Genomic DNA, 18,458 nt, shown 5'->3' on the forward strand with positions numbered 1-18,458 from the left:
ATAAAATCCCCCACACTTAACCCTTCCATATCAAGAAAACCTCACTGACTTTGCCAGCCTATGCTGGCATAGCCTACCAGCCTATGCCATGACAGCTGAGCTTTCTCAATACCTCACTGCCAAAGGAACACCCAAATGTTCAAACTTGAACAAATGACATGACAGCAGTTAGTTCTTGGATTTTACAAAAAGAAAAATTAGAAAATTTGAACGGGTTCTGATGGATCTGACTGCATTCCCCCCCCCTTTTTTTTTTTTTTTTTTTTTTTTGCTAATGAGGTCAGGGAAGGTAAGGTGGAAGATACATAGCTGCAGCTGTGGGGTGAGTAGAGAGCATAGTTAAATAAAGGATAAACTCCTTTTTGCAGTATGTACTATTTTTTCCCCTCAATAAACTCCCACAGCAGTTCACTTCAGTCACTACCTCTCAGCTGTCAAGATGTTTTGTTTTATAAGGAAATGTTACAAGAGCAGGCCAGTGATCCCAGCCAAGAAACCTTTCTTTTACAGACCTATTTATAGGAGGGAGACTGACGGCAAGTGTTGCACAATTTAGAAGGGTATCTCACAGCTCCTGTGTTGTTTTTTCTATTACTTAAGCCTGATGTCTCTATTTGTAACTTTGGGGAAAAACTTGTAACAATTACAAATGCCAGTGATTTATTCCTTGAACCGCTGCAACGTGTTTATACCCCAACATTTGTGTAAATTATTTTCATTCCAGCTCTAGGACAGCTGAACAAAGTTTGTCACACACTGGGAACTTTATTCTTCTAAGGGCAAAGTGCCTGTGTGACTGTCCTCTCCCTTCAGGCAGTGCTAGTCCCATACCCTCTGTGAGAACACTTTTATAGACAAAAATGAAGCAACAAACAAGTGTAATGCAGTTGACTCAAACAGTGCAGCAGGGACTTCCCAGCTTTTGCCACTCAGTGAAAAGCCACACTGGACAGGTAAAAAGGTTGTTTGTAACAGCCATTCTAATTGTCCTGGTCTTCAGAAACATAAAGATGTGAGGTACAGCACTAAATACAAACATAAAGACTTTATTGAATGCTGCTCAATTCCCCAAAGATCTTTCATTACAAAATTTTTCCACACAACTGCAATTTAAAGAGATTGGAATGGTACTCTGATAAAAGATGTGAAAAAATACTTGATCAAGTAAACAGACAAGACTTCTATTGTCAACTTTCCAACTTTAAGAAACAGACTGCATTTTCTTTAAAGAAAACAAGGAATAATTTCTTGACATTCTCCTCTCCTTACTGAAAAGAAAAAACATATATACTCCTGCCAATTTTGGTCTCATTCTTCAGTCCATGAGATGCTAAAACTAGTGCAGAAACATCCAAGATTGGTCTCTCTTGGAGACTGCACCACTCTGGAGGGTCCTTGGGCTGATGAGGAGCATCATTGATGGGCTCTCCAGAGGAAGCTCCATCCTCAGCTGTAGCAGGAGGAAATCCCTAACTAGCCCAGGACCCAGGAGGCAGCAGGAATGGCGTTGAGGCAGTGGCCACCCCAACCTGTTGCAGCCAATCCTCCCCCTAGCTCGCCTCCTTTCTAGTGTGAGCATTGAACAAATCAGAATCTGAATCCAACCAGGAGGTCAAGGACAGCTCTGGATCCGAGTTCCTTTCGATCCTGTAAGGGGCATATACTGAATTATCTCAGGTTACTGGTAACGTACCTTGGTTTTATTTGAGAAAATACAGCACAACTAGAAGCCTTTTCTATCACCTTAACCAAAGTATGCAGCAATGTGAAAAGCACATATAAAACAAGGAAAAATGTGTACGTAGCAAACTATACCACCTATGTGCAACACAATCAAAAATTCAAGTCATAATTCTCACCACTCCCATAATTATTTCACTCATTAAGGATGATAATTCAGTTCTATGAAACACTGGAAGTGACAGTATATCAATAATTAGACAAATTTACAATATGTTGTGGTAAAGACATCACTTAACTGCTGTATTTAAATTCAAATCTTTACATTTGCCAGAGAAAAAGGTTGGCTGTTTCCATTATACTGATGAGGTTTCTTTTGCAAATCCTTATATATTTCAAAAGGGTACAAAAAAAGAATGTCTGCCGAGTAGAGGTGGTCATTTCTTTTATTTGGCACTTGTATTGTGTGCATTGAGCACGTTGTGAGTGCTGTTCTGCTTTTCTGCCATTGCCTTCTTAAGCTTTAACTCCTCCAACCTTCTCCACAACTCTTCACGTTCCAATTCTTTCTTTTTCTCTCTGAAGAAAAGAGTGAAAGATCAATCTCAGATGTGTTTTAAGCACAATCTGCAGACACAGTAACTTAACTGTGACTTGCATCTACTAATTCCTCTTCCAAGTTTTTCTCCAGAGCTATTTTTAGAGGCAATTACAGTTTCCTCAATTAAAAAGAGAGCAAAACAGATCAGTAATGGTGAGTGATGAAACTTTGCTCCAGCAAATGCAGACTGTTGCTGTAGGGTGGCTTCGCACAGCTGGCTGCTGTTTTTTAAGGAGGTTTTTTATCGCATGCACACAAATTAAAGGACTGAGAATCTTTGGGAGGAAAGAACACAGCTACTGCAAGGAGGCTTGGGTCACCTGTGCCCTGACTCCAGCAGTGCTGCTTAGTAGGGTAAGCAATGTTTTTGCTGAGCTCTGAAGAGTCCAGCTCCATTCTCTTCAGACACCTGAGGCAGCACAGCCAGCAGCAGCTGAGACCCATTTCAGCACCCAGGAGGGAGCACATCCCTGCCCAGGCAGCATGGGGAGCTGGGGGCTCCCTGTCCCCTCTCTGGGCTCAGCTCCACCACGGCACCGCCAGGCACCGCCTCACCAGGGGACTCCCAGCACCAAACACAGCCCCACAGCCACAACACCAGAGCAACATCCAAAATTACAGCTTGGACATGTCCAGCAGTGGGAACTTGGGAAAAGGCTCAGTACCTTTGCCTTTCTGCTTTGTACGAGCTTGTGAGTTCATCAAAAAGCTTGCCATTCATCTCCATCAGGGTTTTCAGCACGTTGTACACCAGTGCCACAATGGTTCTGGAACAGGAGGAGCACAGCCATTAGATTTACTCGGTGACAAAATTAACTTCAGAGAACAAGCATATGATTTCTTTTTTGGATTCTGAGCTTCTTATTCAAGATACTACTGTAAGGTCAGGGAGCTTCTGAAACAAAATCCTTTCCATTTCATTAATTTACAGAGGAAATTATAGTATAGTTAAACATTTTTTGAAATGGCTATTTAATCTTAAATTCCTGGCTTCTGTAATTGCACAGGATATAATTATTCATGCTGTGGCTGTACTTTAAAGCCATTCAATTATGTGAACCTTTAATAAACCATGTTTTAACAACAACTCTGTAATGTTTGAGCAATGAAATATGAGAGTCTAGAAAAAGAAAACTACTGGCTCATAGCTTCAAGAAGGCAGCAGACAAACCACAGGCTCAGTGTGGTTTAGCACAGCAAAGCTCTCCTAGCAGCGTTTCTGGGCAGCAGGAGACTTGCTAGAGAACTAGAATCAAGAATATCAGATAATGGATTTCCTTAAGATACTCAGCAGCCTGAGCAGCACTGGCTGTGTGTTGCATGGCTGCCTGTTTTCCTGCACTACCCTTCTTTTTGTGAAATATTCGTATTTCAATAAACCATCTTAAACACTGTGTTATCTCCTTTAAACCACTCATATTTATACAAAGAAATAAAAAAACGGTAAAAGTAAACATTAAAATGCCTGTCATTAAGCTTAATCACCAAGCAAAAAGTAGGTAAACTGTCTTCCCTGTCTTTCCCCTCACTAGCAGCTCCCCACTGACTGCAAAGCCTGTGACCTTGAAAAAGGAGTCAAAAAAACCCCTAAGGAAATAACCAAAGAACCAGGTTTGCCCTTTCAGTGCACTCAGTCCATCGTGGCAGTAGAACTCCCAGCTGTTCATCAGAGCCTTTGTGCTCATTCCATGCAAAATGCACAGTATCCTTTGCCTGTTTATACACTTATCTTTTTATTTTGATTTTTTTTTTTGTACCCTGGCTTTCATGCGGTTTGAGGTCAAAAGCTTATTTAAGGTTTTGGTTTTCTGAGAGGAAAAGTTGGATTTTGACCAAGAAGCTGAGTCCATATCAGACAATCAGATGGATAAAAGCATGTCTTACTGCCCTCCAAAACAGATTAGAATCAAAGGATTAGACATTAGACTTTCTTCCTCAAAATTCCTCGTCCTCAAGTAGGCAATTATCCTTCTTTCATAAAGGGCAACTTCTGCCTGCAGACAGCGAAAGAGGAACATCCTCCAAATTTGTTGAGGTCCCAACTACATTGATACTCCAAGGACTATTCCCCAAAGTTTACACTCCGTCTCAGCTGCTATGTTTGCAGCTAGACACACCATCTAGATAGATACAGAAAACTGCAAAGCCTCCAAGGGCTAAAAACAGGACATCAGTTTTACTGCAGGGCTGTGGGAGGCTCCTGCTCACCCTGCCTTTTGCCTTATATTCTGCAAACTAACTCGCCAATTAATTCAGGATGCTGGCACCAGCAAGCTTTGCTTTTCAGTACTTCAACACCATTACTGCTTCTTTCAAACACAAGAATACCTAATATTTAACTTGTGGCACTGGATATAAAGTGAAGTAGTCACTCTTTTCTCAGTCCTACCATCCTTTGTAAGGGTTGCTCTTCTCTGATAGGATCTTTTCCCCTTCTTATCTCCCTGATCAGCAAAAAACTTATGAAGACACAGACAACTGTATTCATCTGAAGTACTAAAGGACAGCAAAGCATGAAGAGAAGCAACCCTTGGAAATTACTTTGGTCTAAGTCTAAGTAGCATTAATTTGCAGTTTGAACTAACACAAAGGATCAGATGTGATTACACTATAAAGACCATCACCCAATTTCCTCACATTTATCCAATAAATTCCAGGTCTCCCTCGTAACAGAGCAGAACAGTGAAAGAACAACACAGCTGGAAGTGACACTCCATTTAACACCCAGAATGTCACGGATTTCATCTGATTTAAGTAAAAATGAAGTCACATTTACAAGTTCCCAATCCAAACCTGAAAGAGTGGACAATTTATTTATGGTGCCACAGATAAAGTTAAGTGTTACATACGGATTCCAGTGTTCTTTGGAGATCTTGTACAAACTGCCGAACATAATTGGCAGAATTTTATCAATGTTCTCCTCAATCAGGCTAAGAATATATTCGTTATTCCAGAAGTACAAAGCTCTTTCTGCAACCTGAAACACAAAGTTAAGGGTTCATAACCATAAAATAAGCTACCACAAGGTGTCTTTGTGTTTTTTCAATACTTATTTTATTTACCTGAAAATGTGAACTTGACACACTCTTGGATATTTGCTTAAATAAAGGCTCTTCTATTTTTTTGAATTGTGTTGGTTCTATAACATCTAAGATTTCTTCAATTTCACCTAAAAACATTACCTGTTTGTTTAGAAAGGGAAAAAAAGGATGAGAATGTTTGATATCACCACTGTAAACAGAAGCAAACAAAATACAGCTTATACATTAGTCATGACTCCTGCAAAGAACACTGTTTGTCACAAGGCATTTAGACATTCACAGGGGTTCTGCAGCCTAAAAGAAGTCAATCATCACTCTCAGCTAACAGGTTATAGCTCTCCTCTTGGACTTCTTTTGTGTAAATGCTGAATAGTTCACCAAACTACTTCTGCAGAAAATGGGGGTTTACAGTTCAACAAAACCACATAAAACTAGGGCATCTTATTTCAAGAATGGTTGCAGAGATTATCAGAGATCACCAAAGTAGCTTTTGAAGTGATAAGTAGTTAATTCCCATACAAAATTGCAACCAACAGAACTGTGTAGCTGGCACAGAAAAATTTATCACCACTTGCAGAAAAAGAGACAACAGTGTTAAGGGACCCACTTTTAAAGAGCTGTCGGGGACAGAATCTGGTGGGATAAATCAAACTCCTGGTTTTTAAACTCATTTTAACTACATAGAAGAAACCAGACTGAGTCATGTGACAAAGGTGAGTGCCTCAAGAAGCTTCAAGAACTGCAAGTTTTCTGCAAGATCTCTGGAAGAGCAGAGCAGAGAGAAGGTCTGTGAATCTGCCCCACAAGATTTGACATCACAGCAGACACCAGAAATGAGACACAAAACCAACCTCTTTCTGACTGCATGTTTTTGGCCAAAATTTGAGCAGTCCTCTGATTACCTGTATGAAAAATACAAACAAGTTAAAGCAGGACAAGTTTCTACTTGATAAGGAAAAAAAAAAAAATACTGGTTTGCTTTTCCTTATCCAGAGGTACAGTGAAAATGGAATAAATACTCATTTAAATGTTTGTCTGTTGAGGTTACCAGAATAACTCAGACCCTTATTGCTTTGTGTGCCTGTGATTATCCATGCACACTCTTCTCCCAGCCCAGTACTCACATTAATTGACAGGATGCTGATCACATCAAAGCACACAAAGTGAAGTTAACCCCCCTGTAGCTAAATCTCAAAGAATATTTTTTGTCATCGATACTTTGGGGAGCACCTGCGTTGGCATCAAAGGCTTGAAGCCTGAGAGGAAACAATAAATGCTGACAGGGCTCTACAGAGGAGCCATGGCCTCCAACTCTTCCTTTTCTCTGCTACCATTTGACATGTTAGACTGGAAACTAAAGTAAGAAAGATGCGAACGTACAGAGAAAATGTACCCTGGTATCTACATTTGAAACTACCTTACACAAGACTGGAAAAACAAATTTGGGAAAACTAATTGGAAAGTACAGCCCCCAAGAGGAATGGAGGGAATACAGCAAAGAAAGGCTGGAGGCATTTTTCCTAGAAATAAACATCGCACATGGTGTCTAAATTACAAAATGAATGCTGGCTTAAAAAAAAAAAAAAGCTGTACCTATATTCCAGAAGCAGAAACATTCTCAGAGCCTTATAAACTTTTATTCTGAGGAAAGCACCCCCCTTTTCTAATGATACAACAGCACCAAATTGTTCATATCCAAAGGGAAAACTTACTCAAGTATTTAAATACCTTTCATATTTGGTTTTTGGTCATGCTGATTTTTTTTTTCCCTTCACCTTTCCCGCTGGCTGCTTTATTAACAACTACATGTACTATCAAAAGTGGCTTTCCAGAGAAAATAGTTAATATGACTAAAGTACACTTCCCAGCACAAATTACTGCAAGAATTTTTATAAAAATACGCTTTGCTAGAGAAGAGACCCACATTCTCAACTTGATAAAGAAATAATATGTTCTGAGCATAACAGTGAACACCTCAACAAGACACCTATTCCTTGCTCCTCCTTGCTGGAGTATCAGCTTCCAGCTTGACTATACTTTTCCATTAAAAAGCTGATACCTGCCTACTTATGTTCATGGATTGCTGCTTTTACTACACAAGATTAATATTCTTCCCTGAGATACAGGATTCCCATGAAGTGGCTTACAACTGCAGGCACCTGCTGGAAAACTAAACTCATGTACAAGCACATTTAGCCTGATTTCTTCCATGTAAAGGCCACTGCACTCAGCAGGGTTAGGTAACAAACTCTTCTTGTCAGCTCTGCAAACATCAGGACTGACCTGAGGCAGACTACCATAGCTACAAGAGCTCGGATTCAATGTCCTCCAAATTGACCCTGAGTGACAATTCCTGCCAGAAAAATAACAGTAAGGTACGTGTGAAGACAGCCTTCCGATGGAGTTCTTAAAATATTACTTGACCTAAAGCCAAGAAAAATTCCTAATGCTATCTCATCACTTGCCCCAAATTTTAACATTTACTTTTCAAGCATTTCAGAAAGTTTCTTAAAGCTTCACTTTCGATCTCATTTTATGCTTTAATAAAGCAACAGTTACAGAGTAGCAACCAAAGCAAACACAGGCAGTGACTCTGCAGTGGGTTCTCCCATCTTCTCTGGCCTGAATTCACCTTTAACTGATTAAGAAGCAACCACAGTTGAATAGACCACAGTCCAGAGGAGCCTCAGACCTGCACTGTGGCACTGCCCTAAAACCCTGCCTTTCTTCACAGCAGTTTGGGCTTCATGCTGCACCACACTTCCATACATTTGTGTCAGGAAGTTCCGACCTTGTCACGCTGTCACTTCATTCAATCTTGCAGGTCTTTATGTAACACTACACATTTTCTGCTCACATGTCAGCTTTAACTGTCAAAATGCCTGGGTTCTTTCCTCACTTGGCTTAAGGGATACGGGTTACACAGTTCCTTTCTCCTTGCCCTACCCCACAAAATAAGCTCACTGGCCACTGTGGCTGGGAACACTGCAGCACAGGGGGAAGATGCTCCAAGCACACAAGGCACATCCATAGACACCTTCCACCACTGACAGAATAACTGGTCAGCTGAAATGGCTGAGCAGAAAACAAGCTTCCACTGAAAGACCACCCAGTGAAGATCAGTGTTGTTTCCCCGAAGCTGTATATCTTTTTTCTTTATAGAAGAAAAATTCAGGTCTTGCATAAGCTCTTCATTTTTCTGTTTCAAAAGGGGTGAAGTATTTAAATATCAACAAAGCCCAAATGGAGATATTCCTGATTGTCCAACAAAAGCCAGTTGCTTTTATAGCTGGCCTGAGATCACTCTGTCTTCTCACGAGCTGCTGCACTGCCCTGAGCCTCTGTTCTTCACGGGCCCTGCCAAAGCCTGTGCATGAACCCTCTTTAGCTGAGCTGTCAATATGCATCACAGGAGATTGAGTCTGGGAAAAGCCACAGATCCCTGAAGCACCTGAGTTTTGACTGCCAAGAGGCACCCCAGGAACTGAAGAGGCAGGACAGAAACACCACATTTGGAATCTCAGAGTGTCTAAATGAAGCGTTGGTATTCTTTTCAACTTTTATTTCGGGATTGTTTATTCCCTAAATTATTTCAACTTCACGCAGTGGCTAAGCACGAGCAATCAGTACCAAGACCATTGAAATTTTAGTTTTTATGAGGAGAGAGTACAGCCATGACGTGCTTTCTCATTTGGGGCAGTTTGCATGGTACCAGCAGTTCAAACTATCTGTTAAATCTGCGCTCTATCTTGGTCACAGAGATAAGCAGCCTTTCAAACGCAGAATTTTCTTAACTATTCTAGTTTTCATTCCCCCCACGCTGAAAAAAATCCTACCTATCCATCTTTAATCAGGATAACACAGCACTGCTGTACAATTCAACAGGTTACACTGCAATATTTAATAAAAATTAAAAATAGAAAGACATCCAACTGAAAAACACTTACAGGCTCTGTTAAAGTTGTATCTTTTTCCAGGAACTGTACAACACAATAGGCGAGCTGGAACGTAAGTTATATGGTTATTTAGTTTAAGCAGACACTGTTTGGACATTGCAGCACTAGTAAGTATCACAACTTCTAATGGGAGCACTTCATATCATGGGGGGAACCCAACCCAAGACACCCCTACACAGCCATTTCACATTAGTCCAAACTAAACAAAACAGCAATTAAAGCAGCAAGGTATACAGACCTGCTCTAGCTTAAAAAAACTTCCTGCATACCAAAAATAATCTTTTCTTTTTTTTTTTTTTTTAACTAGAAAATTATTTTTAAGCTTGGCAGATATTTCCTTAACTCAGATCCCATATTCAGACAGGTTTTTCTTAACATCAGCTCCTGTACTAACATTACAAAGCTATCACTTTCAATCATTGGGGTGAAAAAGGCCATACTTCCAATAAAAAACAACTTTAACACAGGTTTGACTGAGCATACATTGCACGTTGCTCAGGTGCCAGACATCTACAGCACACAACATCGAGGAGTGAGATTACAAGTGAAAGAATCCGAACATCTTCCAAGGCCACAAGAGATCAGGCAGCTGTTGCCCAGCTGAGTGCCCTCTCCCAATGCAGCAGTGGCCAACAAGGGCCTGAGCAAAGGTGGAAGGAGTGGGGAAGCACAATGGCATTAAGTCACCAGCACTGCTCTCCCAGCCTCTCCTGGTTTCTGTGCAGGGCCTGCTCAGGCCAAGGATATTTAATGTCTTATAACTACTTAGAGTTTAGTTACGAAGCATATAGTTGACTAAATAAACAACCACCCCATGCAGAAACCATACATTAATCCTATTACTGAACTAGTTACAATCCTAGATTCCATTAAGACTGATTTTTAAAAGTCACAGTATTTCACAATATAAAGACAAAAATTATGTGGTATGTATTATATTTCAATACTCAGGATGCTTGAATTTCAGCATTCCCTTTCTTTTTTTTTTTTTTTTTTAAATCTGTTATGTCAAAGCAGATAATTACAGTGCTGTAATTGCAACAGGTCTAATTTATTTATTTTGCCCTTAGGCTACTGATGCATTTGTATAGATTCAAGAAATAATAAATGTCACACATTAATCTCATAAATCCCATTATAAGTGTGTATATTCAGTACAGTAATGCTTTACTGTTCAAAGACACAAAGACTCAAGCTTAATTCATCTTTAAGGCTTTAACTTTTGAGTGTAGGCTATACTTTACTCAGCAACAAAGCAACCAGGGCACTTGGGATTGCAAAGGAGATTTAACACTGGCTTAGACCTTTGGGATAAAATGAAACACAGTGCTGTGTGTGCACTTGGCACCAGTGCTTTATGAAGGGACAGAGGAGTGGCCTGGTCAGCAGGACAAATGCCACTTTCAGGTGCAGCTGAATTAACAGGGCCCTTTCAGCAGCCATGAACTGGATCAAATGCATCCCAAAAAAAAAAAAGGGGGCAGCTTGCTGTACTGATCTGTCAGTGAGACCACCTCTGGGAGGTGACTGGGCCCTTTCATTTCACTGACTCATTTCATGGAGCAGCAAGGCAACAAACCACAAAGACGAGTGATTTGATTAATTTAAAACTTCATATGAGAATTAGGAATTAAGGGAGCTCTTCACTTGAATCCTGTTTGTAGGCTACACAGTCATAATGATTTCACTTTAATTAGAAACCCATTTTCTTGTATCTTTAGTCTGTATGGAGCTGTACTAGTGAGCTAAGTCACAAAGCAAGTTTTAATTAGCCACAGCAGAATGACTTCCAAGTTTACATCAACCATATTCAATACTTGAAGTGCCATATGTCTGGAAAGGATACAGATTATTCCTCAAATGAAATGCTGAATGTCTGTGGCAAGTATAAGAATCAAAGTCAGCTGAAGAGCTGCAGCATTCTGACAGCGTGTCATGGATCTACATAATTCCTGGCTGATCCAGAGAGCTACTGTGCATTTCTGCCACTTATAAATGGCAACAACATTCTCCCTCCCACCCCATCACTGGTGCGGCTTTAGAAAGAAAAAAAAACCTTCTGAAATAAATACCTGGCCATACCCAAGGTGCCTTTACACACAGCATTGAAGTTACACAAAGGAAATGACAACAGCACAAGGCCCTGGGATTAAATGAAGCTTAAAGTGTGACAAGACTACAAGCAAAAAAGCTTCCAACTTCAGTTGGTAAGTCTTTGACTCACTGGTACATTCTTTCACTTGTAATGTATGCCAAATATTATCTCAAAATTAACATTTAGATATAAGATCTGGAAGACTCTTTAAATAAGTGACTCAATTTGCAAATATTTTGGAATATTGATATTATAACACATAGTGCTTTAAATTTCATTAGCTTCTAATGTAAATACAAAAACCCCACCGCTCTTAAAAATAGGCAAAAGCTTACCTGTGCATGAAACAAAGCTAATCCCTTTGCAGTATGCATGGGAATCAGAACTTTCATAAGGAACTGTTTGTGTTCTGCTTTCAGTGGCAGTGCAAAACCATTGATAATACTGAAAACATGAATAAGCAGGATTTATTTTTTTAATATTTTTTTTTTCCTAGCAAGTCAAGAATTTCTGTAAATTCAACTGAAATTCCATTTCTGATTCAGTTTTTAAACTGGATTATTTTGAAGCCATAAAATAACTCTACATGTGCACAACCTTTAAAATGCTGGTATCAAGAGAGTTTAGACTCTCGGTAAGGAATACCAGAGAACCACACTAGAGACTAAATAATACTCTTTAGATGAGCTGAAGTATTTTTATCATGACCTCCATTAAATAAAACCATCTACAGTAAGTCTTGCTGTCTAATTGTAAAGCTTAGACAGATGTATCAGGAAGCTGATCCATTTCATCCACCATCACTAACAACTTGCAGAGAAAAAAGAATAGATTATACAATTTTAACAGTGCAGTTTGAACACTCGTTTAGAGACTGTTGAACAACCTTTCTCTTCAAAAACAAAGTTTAAAAGCTGTCTCATCGATTCAGTCATCTTATATTTAACAGTTGATGAGCTATAGGACACATAAAAAGTCCTTCAGGAAAAGGTTGGTTTCTTTTGCCCCTTACATTTTAGACAAATCTGAGAAAATAATGGGACCCCATCACTTGATTTTTCATGAAAATTTGTTCTACAATATTTCACTGTATTTGGATTTTCAGTTAGACCAGTAACACAATTTTTTACTGTGAAGTGTGTGACAGTTTTGGAAAGGCAGCAAAAAAACTACCAGAGAAAAACTTCAAAGCTAAATCGAAGTGACTGAAATAACATCCAAACAAAAGGTAATTAAAAAACCCCTAGCACTGACAAGGCTTTCCTGAATAGAACTGAAGGAAAACCCGCCTGCTGAAGATTAAAGCATTTCATTCAGCACGAGGGCAAAAGTTAACATTCATTTTCTGAATCAAAGAACAAGTCATCTATCAGGTAGAAGATAAGCAAGAGCAGATAGGTCTGACAAACAAGGACCCTTGAGAAACATTTTTTGCCCGTCATCTTTAAAACTTGCACTGAAAAAAGAGGAATTTATTCTGTGCCCTACTTTGATATCCATGTGGTAACCCAGACAGTATTAGATTATCAGTGACTGCACTTTATCACTCGTTGCTGTAATAATTCTCTTCCCCCTCCATTCCCAAAGCAGAAAAGCTGAAGCAAACATTCACAATAACGTTTTATATTTTTTCTGTGCGAGATCAAACTTACCTTCCTAATATCTCAAGAAGTTCAGCAACACCATTGAAGTGCTCTGTTTCATATATAAACCTGTTACCAAAAAAATACAACCATCAGAAATTGCCACAGAGGATCAGAGATTCCAAAGAAATAACCTTTAGCAAGCTTCAAATATTTGACGGCAAGATCACAGACCAAACACAGGTCTTTTATTTCAACAATAAATCACTGCAGACCCAGACCGTGAAGGCAAGATAAAATATTCCCCAACCTAGTCAGACACACACAGAGCATACCTGAGGAAAATGTTGTTTATCTGTTTCCTGATGAATGCTCTCAAACCAAGGAATTTTCCATAAATTCTATGAAGAACTGTCTTTAGGAAATCACGTTCTCGTGGGTCTTCGCTGTCAAAGAGCTCCAACAACTTTAAAAATTAAATTCAAATGAATTACTTTTGAAAGACTCAAGATTTTGTTTTGTCACTACCTGATTTGAATTTTATCTTTAATTTACAAGTTTACAATAGGAAAAAAATAGAATCAGTTTAACTGTACACTTTGCTTAGGTGTCATTAGTATACCGTCAAAATTACATTTTTAATAAAGTGGATTTTTTCTAATAAATTCATCAGTTCCATTTCTTTCCTGTGTACAACAGACACCAAAGTAATTCCAGTAACTATTATACTATCAAAATAAAAATGCAATTGCAAACATGAGATTATCAAACTGTAGAGAAGTGGTTTACACTTGTTATTTAAGAAATCAGAATGAATCAAATCCATATCCTATATTTATAATTTCTTAATTAAAATTCTTTACTGCCTATTTCAAAATGGTACTTGTGTCTTGATGGCCAAGCAAAAGCATTCCTATACAAGAAATGTTTACAATTGAGGAAGGGTTCCTAGAATAAGCACAAGATATGTAATTATTAACTAATTCCTTATTAATACAGACTAAATACTGCAAGAAGCTAACAAAACTCCACACATATTTTTCTTCTGAAAAGCCTTCCAAGGATACAGAAAAGACCACGCTCACTCAAAGTCATTAAAAAATACTCCAACCACATTACAGACCATATTTATTGTTATTTTTTTTAACCCTCCATGCCCAAGCAACAGCATACTCAGAAATGTTAGCTGCCTTGAGCAAGTCCGTAACAGCTCAAGCAGTCACCAGTGTCTCCTGCTCAGGTCTGAGCTTAGGTATGTCTGTACCAAGCAGCACCAGGGACTGGAAACAGCTGTTCAGGAGCTGGGTTCGGGCTCATTTCAATTTTATATTTAGCAAGAATTTCTCAGGGTCACTACTCCACGTTTTTTCCCATATATAGCTAGCTGTTGGTTGCATTGTCTCTATCTTGTACTCGAGAGGAAGATCAAGTGAAATGTCAGGAACAAACTCTGCAATGCTGCTCTTAAGGACCACAGGTCAATTTGTAAACTGGATACCCACAGCCAATAGCTCAGCAGAAGCTTCAGGGTTAAATTTTGTGTGTAAGTTAAATAAAACTGAGAAGAATGAAACAGTTGTAAACAAGAACAGAAGAACCATAAAATAAGTGGAAATTAAATGCAGTCACTGAAGGCAGCGAGGGAAAGCACCCATCTTGTGGTTTTACTTTTCATTGCTGTATTGTGATGGCCTGCCAGCACTCACTCTTCAGATACTGAGCAAATAAGTATTTTGACAAACAGAATTTGGCAAACAAATATTTCAACACAGTGAAAAAAATCCCCACTGAATTCACCTTGAACCAAAAATTGTTATTGCATTCGACACCATAATTCCCTGAGAAGTTATATTTAATATGAGATCCCACTTTGTTTTCTTGTTCATAGCTGCTCTGCATAGCAAAGCATGACTTTCCTAATTAATTTCTTCCTTGATTTTCCTTCTGTGGTTAATACACAATAGTAAAGAGAATTACACTATTAGACACAAGTAAGGTGTTGAAACACACTTCATGTACAATAAGTATGTGAACTTTTTACAAGAAAAAAGTTTGCTGTAAGTTTTCCCATGGTAAAACTATAAAAAAAAAAAGCAAACATATGACTACAAAAATATAATTACCACATTGTTGATTTGACTGGAATTAAGTTACAAATCACGAGAAACAGAACTTTACAAATTCCAAATACCTTGCACTGCAAAGCACTGAGGTTGATATCTGAAAACAAAGTATTCCAATATGTAATTGGCAACATATAGACCCCATGGTATGATGTGCTATTTATTTAGTGTTTGGCAGAAACCACTGCTGCAACAACTGAAATTTACCCTGTGTCAACAGGAAAGCTCTTAGAGTCCACCTGATAAATTAAGCTCGAGAGGTGATCTTTAAATCCTACTTTCAACTTTAAAACTCCCCTCTTACCTGCTGTACAAATCTCTGGTCAATGTATCGCTTTGCAATGCTGGGCTGAAAATCCGGGCTCTCCAAAAACCTCAGGAAAAACTCATACACCAACTACAAAGATGGAAATGAAAATACTGAAATTAGTGAAGTAAGTACACCATAACACAGATCCCAGCCTCGTCACCACCACCAAAGTCACTGGGACTATTCACGTGCTCAAAAAGTACAAAAGGAATCAAAGCCTAACACATCACTGCTTAACCACAGCTTCTACTGAATTTACTGAAAGAATTACAGTAAGTACCCAGAACACTTTAATTCCCAGAAGAGTCAAAGCTTAATAAATAATCTACTGAAAATACCACTAGTGGACAAAAAACATGTTCTAAGTGTTACATTCCTGCCATGTTAAGAACTTATTATGGAGAAACATTGAGCAGCACTGAGAGTTAAATTAAGTGCTCTAACATAATTCCTTAAAGAGATGAAGAAAAATCTACTAAGCGCTCTTGAAATTAAGTTTTGACCGCAAACTCTGAAAATGAAAAGTTGTATTAAAACAGCTGAATGAATTCACAGAAAGTGAAAGAATTTGGATTAAAATTAGGCTTCTGTATCCTGGAAAGTCAATTATAATATCCATTATGGCTTGTAGCATATTATTTCTACTTACTTCATGTTCCTATTTGCTACAATCCCACAATGCCCAGAAATAAAAAATCTGACTGGAGACAGAGGTACCAAAGGCCTGGGGTAGCAGAGAGTGGCATAAAGAGGCCAGAGCACAAGTCCCATATTTTGGGGTTCATCCAAAGTCCAAGATAAAATACTGCACTTCCATAACAATGGCAGATCAGTAAAGTACACAGAAGGCATCTCTTCACTAAGACAGACTTGAGAGGAAAGATGCCTTATGTTTAGATTACATTCAGAGTTGTTCATGTTCTCAATGCCTATTTCACAACTCCATATAATTAATGGTTAGTAATAATACTACAATGCCATTTAGGTACACCGTGCCATCACTGACTGGGCTTCTAAACAAAACCCTCGCAGAGCTGTGCTCATACTCACAGGCATGAATTCCAACTATTACCACTCTGAGTACTTAACTAAACTGAGAGCAAACACCTGAGTAATTCATAATTATCCTTAGGAACCTCACTGCAGAGAAATGCATGACGGACAGTAAGTACTTTCGGGTAGAACATCTGAGCTGACATTTACTTATGCATAGCCTCAAGGAGGGCGTGCTGCATCTGCAAAGCAGAGGCTCAGAAATTCAAGCTACCCTTCACTTTGTCCCCCTTTGTCAGACTGTAAGAGGAGCTTTTCATTTCAGCAGTTTACATAGAATAGCAGGATTGTGAAGCTTGGAAGGGATCTCTGGAAATCATCTAGTCCGACCCCCCTGCCAAGGCAGGGTCACCTAGAGCAGGTGACAGAGGAACAGGCGGGGCTTGAATGTCTCCAGAAAAAGAGACTCCATGACCTTGCTGGGCAGCAAGAATTTTAGATGTTACCATACTCCATCCTCTGTCGTAGAAAGAGCTCAACCATGGCTGTTTAATATCTCCATCAATGACACAGACAGTGGAACTGAGAGCACCCTCAGCAGGTTTGCAGATGACACCAAACTGAGCAGGTGCCTTGGGCAACCTGATCTCAGGCAAGGTGTCTCTTCTTATTGCAGGGGGGCTTGGACTAAGGTGATTTTTAAAGGTCCCTTCCAACCCAAAACATTCTGATTCTACTGATCTTTTTCAAATTAGCAACTAGATAAATTTGTATAGAAATGGGCAACATATGGCCAGAGGGAGGTTATATAGCACAGCTTCATAGGGATTAATTTTGGAAGTTAATCTAATTGGAGATTTCTGTAATAAATTCCTCTCTGAAATGTTTCTGTCAGTGACGACAACAACAAAGAACAGCCACGTGTGATAACTGCTTAGACAATGCCACAATATTAGAAGCTATCACCAGGGGGGAAAACAGCAAAAAAAAGTATGTCATATTACCCACAAGAAAGGACAAGTTGACCCTGAAGCCCTAGAAGAATAAATACAGGATGAAACTCGAAGATTGCAAAGTCACAGTTGGAATTCTAAGAAAAAGCTCTGCTAAGCATTTGCAAGCCCTTAAGCCGAGAAAGGGTTAGCCATAGGATGAGTAAGATGCATCCTCACGATGAAGCTATGGAAGTGACAGATGAAATCCTGGGGTATTCCAGGAAGATACTGACAGCACAGACAGAGATGCACGGACCTAGAGGTGGTTGAGGAAATTTATTAAAACCTGAAAGGACACAGACAAAGAGCCACTAGAATTGTCATGGGATAGAAAACTTTTTAGGAGTGAACACTAAATTGGCATATTTTGTTTTCCCTAAGGGACCGGAGAGGAAGGATAATTATGGCTTCTTTCCATAAACAGATACAGCGTCTGCAATAGACATCAACCAGACGAACCAAGTGAAAAGCACAATGCTGCAACATCTTGTTACAAGCTGCCTGCAATTAAACACAGCATGTCAACCGGGTATCAACTGACTTCGGAAATCCTTGTGAGCCTTAGGAGATACAAGAAAGCCTCTTTATCCAGGGCATTTCAGGAAGCAAGTTGCAGGGGCCATTTCTGCACTTTTGTATGTTAATGTTTGCAAACTTAAAAGCACAACAACAACAATCAAACTAGGGGCACCAGAACAGATTCTGGCCACAACAGATCCTACCTAAAGAGACAGGCATGCTCAGCTTTCCTGAGTTTAACACAAACATTACTTTTGGAAACACTAAATCACGGGAAAGATGTTGGATTTAGTATTTTTTGTTCTCAAAACTGGTCTGCTTGGGTCAAAGAGCTACAAAATACAACTCCTAATGCCTCAGTGATTCAATCTTGCAGGTACCACTAGAATATTGTTGCTTTCAACTACCAATTCCACCAGCTCTGCAACTCCCTAAGCTTCAAAATGCACAGTGGTTTTAAAAGACAACCTGTTCAGTTTTGGCTGTTACAAACCATCCTGAGCACTGCTTTAAAACAACATCTTTCAAGTTGTTGCCACTCATTTTACTGAAGGTCTGGAGT

The 18,458-nt window shown here is 39.2% G+C and overlaps 1 protein-coding gene across 1 annotated transcript in view; it reads right to left on the reverse strand.

Moving 5' to 3' along the window:
- Positions 1 to 1,030: 1,030 nt before the first annotated feature.
- Positions 1,031 to 18,458, reverse strand: part of PPP2R5A (protein phosphatase 2 regulatory subunit B'alpha) — a 42,578-nt gene continuing 25,150 nt past the window's right edge. Inside the window, exons 4-13 of the mRNA XM_040058561.2 lie at positions 15,384 to 15,476; positions 13,292 to 13,422; positions 13,026 to 13,085; positions 11,709 to 11,817; positions 9,270 to 9,323; positions 6,174 to 6,224; positions 5,344 to 5,463; positions 5,131 to 5,258; positions 2,947 to 3,048; positions 1,031 to 2,259 (exon numbers count right to left, since the gene is read on the reverse strand). Coding sequence (XP_039914495.1) covers positions 2,127 to 2,259; positions 2,947 to 3,048; positions 5,131 to 5,258; positions 5,344 to 5,463; positions 6,174 to 6,224; positions 9,270 to 9,323; positions 11,709 to 11,817; positions 13,026 to 13,085; positions 13,292 to 13,422; positions 15,384 to 15,476 — 981 coding nt within the window. The 3' untranslated portion in view covers positions 1,031 to 2,126. The remainder of the gene's footprint in view (positions 2,260 to 2,946; positions 3,049 to 5,130; positions 5,259 to 5,343; positions 5,464 to 6,173; positions 6,225 to 9,269; positions 9,324 to 11,708; positions 11,818 to 13,025; positions 13,086 to 13,291; positions 13,423 to 15,383; positions 15,477 to 18,458) is intronic.

The sequence above is a fragment of the Hirundo rustica genome, chromosome 3 (genome assembly GCF_015227805.2).
Source record: "Hirundo rustica isolate bHirRus1 chromosome 3, bHirRus1.pri.v3, whole genome shotgun sequence".
Classification (NCBI taxonomy): Eukaryota; Metazoa; Chordata; class Aves; order Passeriformes; family Hirundinidae; genus Hirundo; species Hirundo rustica.